The 10,613-nt window shown below is 46.1% G+C and overlaps 1 protein-coding gene across 1 annotated transcript; it reads right to left on the bottom strand.

Annotated features, from left to right (window-relative positions):
* Nucleotides 1-6,606: 6,606 nt before the first annotated feature.
* Nucleotides 6,607-10,380, bottom strand: LOC114904347 (leukocyte elastase inhibitor-like). Its single transcript, XM_029238194.1, has 3 exons — nt 9,862-10,380; nt 9,609-9,776; nt 6,607-7,498 (listed from the first exon to the last, which is right to left on the bottom strand). The coding sequence occupies exons 1-3, from the start codon at nt 9,961-9,963 to the stop codon at nt 7,094-7,096; spliced, it is 675 nt and encodes a 224-aa protein (XP_029094027.1). The 5' UTR covers nt 9,964-10,380; the 3' UTR covers nt 6,607-7,093.
* Nucleotides 10,381-10,613: the final 233 nt, after the last annotated feature.

Below are 10,613 nucleotides of genomic sequence, written 5' to 3'. Positions count from 1 at the left end.
TGCGCTGTAAAATTAAAATCCCAGACACGTAAACGAAGGAAACACGGGTTCTGAATTTTCTTTTCTTCTCCTGACATTTTGTATTTGTACTCACCTGGAGTTAGTAACCTGAGTCAAATATGAAATGAAACCACTTCCTAAGTCAATACATGTACTGTATAAGGTTCGGACAGAAGGGACTTTATACACCAATCATCCATCAATCCACGTGCTCTGCAAGGTCGAGGCAGAGTAACCACTCTGTGCGCTCTTGCGGCTTCAGAGTGTAAACGGCCCCTGACCAAGGTCACACAGAGATTCTCGGAAAGGCAGGATGGCACGGCCCGTGTGGGCAATGTTGGGCGTATCTGCTCAGCTCGAAGGTGTGGTACCCTGGCTAGATCAGCTATTTCGTCCCCTGGGACAAACCCAACAGAATGAATGCGCGTGAGGGCGGGCGCCCAGAGACATGCGCGAGCATGTTCATCGCAGCGGGATTTGAGTCAGGTCCAAGCAGAAGAATGGAGAAGTGATACCGCAGAACAGCGCACAGCAGCAGAAATGAACAAACCGCGGCAACGCACAGCAACTTGGCTGCATCTCCAAGCGCACCGTGAAAGGAAAACGCGCACGCAGCGGTGTGAGCTGTGTGCTTCTGGTTACACAGAGTTCAGAAGCGCAGAACCAGCCCGTGGGGGTAGAGGTCAGGAGAGAAGGGGACCCTTGGGAGGAAGGCGGATTGCGCTGACTACATTGTCCTTGATGCGTGGCCTCTGGGACCTTGATTCTGGAGAGACTGCGGGCCCAGGGCCGGCGGGTCCCCAGAGATGGGGAACGACTCCGCTGCAAGCGCACCTTGATACACAAACCAAGCAGCTCAGTGCCCTCACTCTCAATTCTCCCCTTCATCAAAGTCCCGCCGGCCCTAACCCACCCCAGCACCAGGCAGCTAGAGCCCACCCGCGCAGCGCGAGCCCACCAAAATGACCCAAACTATCCAGTCCAGTCCCAAGCTTACCTAGTGCACCTACCGTGCCTTGCCTGTTCCTTCCTGCAAGAGCCCAAATACAGGCCCCAGTAAAGGCCCCACCACCTCTGCCCTCTCCTCCTCTGCTTGCTGGCCCACCTGGGTGCTTCCCAGGTCCCGCGCAATGTGGCGTGTCATCGTGTGCCTCCTGTCGCTGGAGATCTGTGCCTATCAACCTCCTTCATGACCCTCACGTCCATGTCAGCTGCCTTGGGAGGCCGGATTAGAGCAAATCCCCAGTTCATTTTTAACACAAGCGTTGTGAGTGGGAGTGGCTTGGGCAGAGGAGGGCTTCTGGGATGCTGCCCACCTGCCATGCCTTGACGGGTGGTTACGCAGGGGTATGGATTTGGGGATAATGCACTGAGTTGCACACATAACTTGTCTGCTTTGCTGCATGCATGCTAAACTTTAACAGAAATCAGTACAAAGTAGCAAGAAAACACACTGAACATCGGTAATCATTTCCCGTCTTTCCCCTCCCACCCCTACCCTCCGACCAGGATTAGTCAGCTTGAAGCTGGTCGGGGTCCTCTGCCACCCAGCATCTCCACTCCCCTAACTGTGCTGGGTGTGCCCGAGGGACTCAGAGGAACTAGTGAGCCCCTGCCCTTCCTGTCCTCCTACACCCAGCCACACTCAAATCCCCAAGTCCAGGTAAGAAGCGTCCTGTCTACTCTCTCATGTGGGGACACGTCAGTCCTTGGTTCAAGGCGCCAAATGACAAAGGTGGTGCCGTATGACTTTTTCAAAGATCCACAGCTATAGGTTCGTAAAAGCCATGGGAAGGAGAAAATGCCAGACAGGCACCAAGAGATGTTTGAGAACTAATCGTCCTTCTGCTACTGACCTCAAGGTTAATTGTATTGTGGTTAGGGAACATGATCTCTATATTACTTCAATGGTGAGAAGTGTTTTGACACTTGCTTAATGGCCCAGTATATGGTCAATTTGCGTACATACCCCTTGTATTCAGATACATCCTAAATCCATTACGGGCAGTGTTGTCTATATGACCATTGGCATGAGTGCACTGATCACTTTATCCAACTCTGTACTTAGATTCACTACTCATGTTTAGCAAGATAATGACTAAATACCAGTATTTCTAGCAACAAACAGAAAATGAAATTAAAAGAAAAATACCACTTAAAATAGCATCAAAAAAATCAAGTACCTGGAAATATAGCTAATAAAATATATGCAAAACCTCTATACAAAAAGAAAATTAACATTATTAACAGAAATGTTTAAAAATCTAACAGAATGAATATATCACGTTGATTGAGTGGAACTCAATATTGCAATGATAGTCGTTTTTCTCTGACTGATTTTTTAAATCAATCCCAATCCCAATAAACATTCCAAAGAAAGGGTGTGCGTTTTTGTGTGTGTATGCACTTGCGTGTGTGTGAAGCTAGGCAGGCTGAAACAGATCTTTGCAGGTACTGACATTTGACGTATGACAGGTGACAAGGCAACAGTGGGGAGATGATAGAATACTTTAAAAACGTAGCAGCAATTGAATATATGCAAAAAAATTAAAGAAAGAAAGATGAGGAGAGAGAGAGAAGGAAGGTGGGAGGGAGGGAGGGAGGGAGGGAAGGAGGGAGGGAGGGAGGGAAGGAGGGAGGGAGGGAGGGAAGAAAGAAAGAAAGAGAAAGGAAGGAAGGAGGGAGGGAGGGAGGGACGGGGAGGGTGGGAGGGAGGGACGAGTAAGGAGGGAGGGAGGGAGGAAGGAAAGAAGAAAGAAAGAGGGAAAGAAAGAAAGAAGGAAAATATTCCTTACCTCACACTATACCGAAAAATCAATGCCAAGGGTATTTAAGATCTATGAAAGCAATATGAAAAATAAAATGAAATAAGTTTTAGAAGAAAATGTAGGAGAATTTTCCATGAGTTTGGGGTAGGGAAGAAGTTTTTAAAGAAGAAAAAGAAAGCATTTACTATAAAGGGAGTGATTAATAAATCTACTACTTTAAAAACAATAATTTCTCTTTATTACCAAGACAACATTAAGACAGTTAAAAAGACAAGCCACACAACCGAAAGAGAATTGAAAGGCATACAATGGAAAGACGGTTTTCGTGTTTGTGTATAACTTTTACAAAGCACATTAAAAACACATTAAAAAAAACCCAAGCAAACAATTTGAATAAACACTTTAAAGGAGGAAATCAAAATGGCTTATAAAGTATAAAAAGGCGTTAAATACAAACTTACAAGCTTAAAACATAATGAGATCTCTTCCACTCACATTGCCAAAAACTTTTAAAATTCTGCAATTCAAAGTGTTGCCAAGAATGTAGATCCACTGGGCTTCTCTCACTCCTGGGGGGATTATAAACTGGGAAAACTACTTTGCAAAATAGTTTGGTGATCATTATTCAAGTTCAGTTATTTAAGAATGTTGACCCAGCACCCTTCTCCTAGAGAAATGTATTCACATTTTACATCCTGACATTTATAGGAATGCTGGAGGTACCATTCTCGGTGAGCCCCAAAAATCAGCGACAGCAGAATGCGGACATAAATCGTGATATATCCATCCAATGGAATACTATATAGTAACAAACATGGACACATTGTTGCTGCATTCACAACATGGATGAAGCTCCAAAACATAAGTTGAGCAAGAGAAGCCGGATTCAGAAGACGACGTTGCAACATTATTTCATTTATGGAAATCTCAAAATCAGCCTGAAGCAAACTGTACTGCTTAGGGTTATAGCAGAAGGGTAAAACCACAGAGAAAAGCAAGGAACTGTTCACAAAGTTAGAAGGGCTGTTACCTGTGGGGAGACAAGAGGAAGGGGCTGTGACCGGGGGAGTCACATGGAGCAGAGGCAGCTTCCTGTGCACGGCAGACTTGCTTTCTTGACCTGGGTCACTTGGTGCATGCTTTATAATTAACTGTTCAATTAACCTTATGATCTGTGCATTATATTTCACAATAAAGCAAAAGAAGTAATGTCAAGTCATCTGCCAGATTAACATAGCTCAAAATGCCTGGTAAGTTGTTGTAATTATAGTTGCAAAGTCAAGGTGAGAAGTCCTTGAAGAGGCTCCTAGTGCAGGAACTGTGGGCAGACGTACATCCCAAAGACGGGAGGGAGCGAGGAGCCTCCCATTGCCCGGGTCCAGCTCGATGGTCAACCAGTGGTCACGTCCTCTCCACGACCTCCTGTGACATACATGAGGCTGGTCCCCGGCCGGAATGCTGTGTGGCAGATGCAGCCATGACAACAGCGTGCAGGAATTGGGGCGAAGGCTGGTCCTTAAGGGGCTTGGCCAGCCCTGGCAGCGTGGCCTGAAGACGTGAGGACAGACCCTGTCCCCTGAGTGTCCCCCAGGGTTGGGAGTGCTGTGCAGTAGTAGCTGGAATTTTACAGTCCTCTTGATTTTGTTCACAAGTTTCTAGTCGGATAAAACAGGTTACAGGGCAGACAAGCTTGCCACGCACTTGTTGCATTCAGTGATGGTACAAAGTAATGAATTTAGCATTCTTATAAGAGTATGAAGACCTAGACTCGTCTTGAAAAACTGTCAGCCTTGAGTCCGGGTCGTCTGAAACACGAGGTCACCATGTGAAAAGCTGAACACCCCCGGCTGTGCTCCCCAGAGCAAAATAGACTTCTAGGAAAGGAACTGGAAGAAGAAAATTCAGATGCTCAAAACAAGGTGAATTAACGATAGAAGGTGCTATAAGAATCTGATTCTAAACAGGACACACGTGAGAGTGAGCACGCCCACCCCGTCCCCCGTCAGCGGACCAGTCTTGGGCCACAAGGAGAGCGTCACCCCGTGAACACACAGCGTGCACCCCTTTCTTCCAACCTGAAGTCCTAGAGGCACCACCTCTTCACCCCCTCCCCTCAGGGGAATGTGTGGATGCCACCAACACTGCTTCCCTCCAAGTCCTCCTGGCCGGCTCGCCCTACAAGCATAAGCGGAGTGTCGGTCCTCTAAGGGGTTTCCTCATGACCGAATTATTCGTCCTGCTCACACAGCCTGAAAGTGGACGTGAGCTCCTCTCAGACTTGACCCCACCTTCAAATTGCTGATTATTGGACATCCAGAACATCCACAAAAATCTTGATTTCTTTTCCCTCTCTTCAAAAGTAATTTTGAATTCGCTTGTTTTCCGATTCAGTTTAAGAAATTAAATAAGTGAATTATTATACTTTTGATCAACTTGAAGCTTGGTGGGGTTGAGGTCTCACAGTGGTGTTTTGTAAATATGTTAAATGGGATTATTATGAGCACATTATCTCCATGTTGGAGTGCACTCTAGATAACAAGCTATTTTATTTTAGATATGCAATCTCTAAACATAAACAAAATTTATAATAGTCCATGAGCATGGAAACATTTTAAACTTAAAAAGTGGTTTTTGTATACAAAGTGCTGTTTTTACTATAGTTAAAAGAGAAATGTGGGCGCTTCCCTGGTGGTGCAGTGGTTAATAATCCGCCTGCCAACGCAGGAGACACAGGTTCGAGCCCTGGTCTGGGGAGATTCCACATGCCGCGAAGCAACTAACCCCATGGGCCACAACTACTGAGCCCACGCGCCTAGAGCCCGTGCTCCGCAACAAGAGAAGCCACCGCAATGAGAAGCCAGTGCACCTACCTTGATCCCCACGGGATTCGAAGGGACACCATTCAGCCCGTAACAGGATCCCAATGTCTCAAGACATTTCCTGCATAGGTAGGCATAGCCTTGTCTTGCTAACTTAAAAAGCTTTTCCCCAATATACTTTTTATCAAACTGCTTGAACTGCTTTCCTTTGAAGTATATAGCATTACTGAGCACCCGTTTTGTCAATAAATCAACTGACTTGGCAGGAAATACCTCTACATTTTGTCTTTTTTTAAAAAAAGAAAGAGAATAGGTCTAAGTAATATTAAACCGCACATGCTGGGATAATACACAGAGGAACACACCATGAGCTGAGGGCCACCTTCTCAAACTGTGAATGGTCGCTATGCCTGGAAGCCAAATTAACATAAGTTTGCCGCTGCCATGAAACCCTGATCTCTGCATTTTCACAGGGTGTTTGAAAGTATTAACAAGTTGGAGTTCGGGCCGTTGTCTCTGGAAGAAGGCAAATTGTAATCCTTTTAAAAAGAAGTTAGGGATGAACAGGAGAACCATATTAAATAGTTCATAGAGAAATGTCTATAAAATAAACGGGCAGGTTGGGTACGGTGAGGTAGTCCCTGCACCTGGCTTTAGGAAGAAAGCTTTTCGGGACAGAATGATGAGAATTGTGCCACGTCAGGTGTAGAGGAATACAGCGGGATTGGGAGGAAAAGGCACTCGTGTGGGACTGGGGTGGCAGTGTGGACCCTCGTGGAAGGCAGGATGTCTGGGCTTAAACTCCAGAGACCTCACCGGGACCTATCCTGTCCCAGGCATTGCCCTCAGGGCTAGAGATACATAGAGGTAGTTAATCTTCTCTACAGGACCCGTGGGAGGAGGGTCCTACCTTGATACCCACAGGACACAGAGTAAGGAAGCTTCTCATAGCCCATACCAAAGGAGTGTTAGAAGCAGGAGTCATTCCCACTCGCAATGTCAGATCATACTGGGGCAAGTTTCTTTTATTTATTTATTTATTTTCATTTTTATATCCCCAGCATCTGGGCCAAAGTCAACATTCAAAGTGTTCGTTAAATTAAGCTTTAAAAAGAGGAGGGATTGAGCTTCCCTGGTGGCGCAGTGGTTGAGAATCCACCTGCCGATGCAGGGGACACAGGTTTGTGCCCCAGTCCGGGAGGATCCCACATGCCGGGGAGCGGCTGGGCCCGTGAGCCATGGCCACTGAGCCTGCGCGTCCGGAGTCTGTGCTCCACAACGGGAGAGGCCACAACAGCGAGAGGCCCGCGTACCGCAGAAAAAAAAACAAAGAAGAACAGATGCCCATGCCAAGTTAATGGGTGTAACCAGACAACAGGACTGAGCTTACAAAGGAGATTAAAGATTCATTTTTGGATAGTAGTTATACTGGTAAAGATCTATGAAAATGGTCACCACTGAAAGGGCAGGTAAAATGCTCCAAGCTTGACCTTGTATTTCTGGTCTCTATGGGGAGGAAAGTCTACCGAGGAACAGGATGGTAGTGGAGGGATTGTGCCGAATGAAGAAAATGAATGGGTGGTCGGCGGTGAAATACTCCTCTGTCAACTGCAAGGAGAGGGCGACGAAGGTGATCTCGGTGGCAGCCGCCGCCTCTGTGCCCTCCTCGTTCACCTCCACGAAGGACTTGTGGACCACCTTCGATACAGAGAGGCCTCTGGCTCCTGATATGCCGGACAGGTCAGCCTTGCTACTGAAGAGCTCCTGCATACCCAGGGAGGCCAGCAGAGTGCTGAGCTCGTAGCTCTCCTCCAGCTTAAACCTGGGCAACTGGACATTGACCTCAAGGAGATCCAGATTCTCGGGTCTGGTCCACTCACGCAGCTTTTCCAAAGTCAGCTGTTGCTCAATCTGGATTCGGAATGGGCAAAAAGAAGAGCTGAAATCATTTCATAGAAGGAAGTTAATGAAGCATTGTTTGAATGAACGGGCCCATCATGTCAGCTGCTCCCTAGCTTCCTTCATGTTTTGTTCCAACACAGATTCCATCTGCAGGATTTCATTTCTTTCTGGCTATTGGAGATAATGAACAGAGCTGCATTCCCAGCCACCAAGGGCCCATCCACCCAGGACTTACCAGGCCCCTGCCACACTGGATCACGGGCCATCCTGGCTAAAATTACCCTAATAGGTTGAGTGATGCAAGAGGATATTTTAAAGCTTTCTTCCATTTCTTTCATTCTGTTTATTCTGAACCCCAGTGATCACTGTGTTTATCTGGGAACCTCACACAGCTGAAGTTATCTCTGATAGATGTAGCTCATTGGTAAACAGAAATGGACCTAGTTCCTCATCTAAAATGGGATAACAGTAGCACATACCTGGAGCACTGTGAGTGCTGAATGAGTCACCCTATACAAGTGCTGTGTAAGGTCAGCCACTGTCATTGCTATTATTACTGCTACTGCACTGGAACACAAGCACATTCCATTTTTCTACTGATGCTGGTAATTCCAGACGTTCTTTTTGATAATCAGGAACGGACAAATATGGAGATACAATTGAAAGAAGGAACAGAGTGGTTTTCACTTATGCTCTAGAGCTGCAAATGGCTAATATTAAACGCCATCCAACAACAAGTTTGGTCAGGGATGGGGGAGGGGAAAAGCACACAACAGGCCAGAGACACTGAAGAAAAACCTCACTCTTCACAGTTTTGCCTCTTCCTGGCCCTGGCAAGAGATACCATTGCCTTTAAATTACAATAAGAGAAACCGCAGACAAAGTTCAGGTTAGGCAGTGGGCTCATCTCTCAGACTAACAGGTCACATGGATCTTTTCCTGTCATGTAGCAATTGGACATTTAATGCACAATCTACATGAACTGGGGTGAGAATGACCAGATTTTACAGCACATGGCGAAACGATAATGGTCGAGGGTTTTTAATTTTAAAAAATTCTTTTAATGAAACAGTCCCCATTTATGGCACGTTCCTCTAAAGCTCATCTAAGGGAGTCTCCACGAGCTGCCACTGGCCAGCATTACGCTCGGTGTGTACCTTTGATGTTCCCGCCACGTTGTGCACCGATAGTAGGTGAACATTTAAATGTGGGGCTTCCATAAAAAGGAACGAAACTGCGTTATCTGTAATGAGGTGGATGGACCTAGAGTCCGTCATACAGAGTGAGGTAAGTCAGAGGGAGAAACACAAATACCGTATGCTAAGGCATATGTATGGAATCTAAAAAAGCGGTACTGATGAACCTAGGGGCAGGGCAGGAATAAAGACGCAGACCTACTAGAGAAGGGACTTGAGGACTCGGGGAGGGGGAAGGGTAAGCTGGGATGAAGTGAGAGAGTGGCATTTGGCGGCGTGCCATATACGCTACCAAAGGTAAACTACATAGCTAGTGGGAAGCAGCCGCACAGCACAGGGAGATCAGCTGGGTGCTTTGTGACCACCTAGAGGGGTGGGATAGGGAGGGTGGGAGGGAGACACAAGAGGGAGGGGATATGGGGATATGTGTATACGAACAGCTGGTTCACTTTGTTATACAGCAGCAACTAACACACCACTGTAAAGCAATTATACTCCCATCAAGATGTTAAAAAACGTACAATAAAAAAATAAATAAAATAAAATTATATGCACAGGAAAAAAAAAGTTCTCATCACAAGAAAAAAAATTATAACTGTGTGGTGATGGATATTAACTAGACCTATTATGGTAACCCTTTCACATTATATGCAGTTATAGAATAATTATGTTGTCCTCCTGAAGCTAACATAATGTTACATGTCATTATACCTCAATAATAAAAGTCTCTATAAACATAAATAAATAAATGTGGAGCTTCGCACTGGTACATGCGGATGGGCTACTTTACAAAGGATTGACGGGAAACTGGGAAGGAACACCAGGTCACCTCACTAAACAAAGAACAAGCACCTACGCCTGACACAGACACACACAAACACACACAGGGTCCGCGCATCACTCGGGGAGGTGGGGAGGCGCACCTTCCTCAGCCCCGTGGACTCGTCCTGGATGTCATCCGGCAGCAGGATGACCATGCTGAGGTCCTCACCCTGGTAGGGCAGTTCCAGCACCTGGCACTTAAGGTCCTTGATGTGGCCAAGCCGAAACTTCTTCTTCTGATACATCATTTTCACTAGTTTTGTGTCTTTCTAAACAATTAAAACACAGATCACTAACATTGTTGTCAGCGTGGATTTAGAGCGCACAGTCATCTAGACGGTCACCTGCCCTCACCTTATTCAGTCTGAAAGCTGCATCTTTTGTGGCCTCCATCATGAATTTCTCCTGCCAGTTTCCTTTGAAATAGATGGCATTCACCAGCACCAGCTTAGTCATGCTATCAACCACACCTGAGGCCAACAGCTCTGGAATTTTCCCTAAAAAGACAAAGTTAGCTTTTTAAAAATCCACCTATCAGAATTCCACATTTGAACTGACCTTTGATTAGCAATGAAATGCCACTCAAATGCTTCCTTCTATTTAATTTCCTTTAACATGGTACTAAGTTAGCCAAGCCCCCTGGGGTGCTTCTACTTTAAATAGACCAACTCGAGGGGCAGATCAGGGGGACACAATCTGCCCCCAAAGGGCCGATGCTTCAAAACAAGTCAATTGTTTAAAGGCTAAAACCAGGAAAACTCTTCCTTTCTGGAACGTGGGATAAGTAGTGGCCTCATTTTGTGACTGGCCATTCTTTTTCAGGAAAAGAACAATTTCTTAACCAAAATGTTTTGTCACTAATAAATAACTCCCTTCTTCAAATCTTCCAAGTTAGATGCCTGTCACAGGAAAGCTTTTAACAAATATCCAAAAGGTAGGACAGTTCCTCCCCTGAAACACAGGCCCCACTCATGATGTGGCATGGCCGTGACAGTCCCTGATGGAAGGAACACAGGTGTCCTGTGGGTGCCTCAACCGTTCCGTGACTACAACAGAAACACAAACCAGAAAAACAGCCTGAGGAGACTCAGCCCCACCTCCCGACC

Source organism: Monodon monoceros, unplaced genomic scaffold (genome assembly GCF_005190385.1).
Source record: "Monodon monoceros isolate NGI ecotype Baffin Bay Population unplaced genomic scaffold, NGI_Narwhal_1 Contig329_ctg1, whole genome shotgun sequence".
NCBI lineage: Eukaryota > Metazoa > Chordata > Mammalia > Artiodactyla > Monodontidae > Monodon > Monodon monoceros.
The sequence above is the reverse complement of the archived record's forward strand: the minus strand, read 5'-3'. Positions and strand labels throughout refer to the sequence as shown.

What these genes read in the sequence shown, in the direction of transcription:
- LOC114904347 (XM_029238194.1), bottom strand. Translation starts at nt 9,963, where the DNA reads ATGACTAAGCTGGTGCTGGTGAATGCCATCTATTTCAAAGGAAACTGG. An exon ending in CAGCTTTCAGACTGAATAAG is followed by an intron (nt 9,777 to 9,861) that starts GTGAGGGCAGGT and finishes TTAATTGTTTAG; the next exon opens with AAAGACACAAAACTAGTGAA. An exon ending in AGTCCACGGGGCTGAGGAAG is followed by an intron (nt 7,499 to 9,608) that starts GTGCGCCTCCCC and finishes TTCCGAATCCAG; the next exon opens with ATTGAGCAACAGCTGACTTT.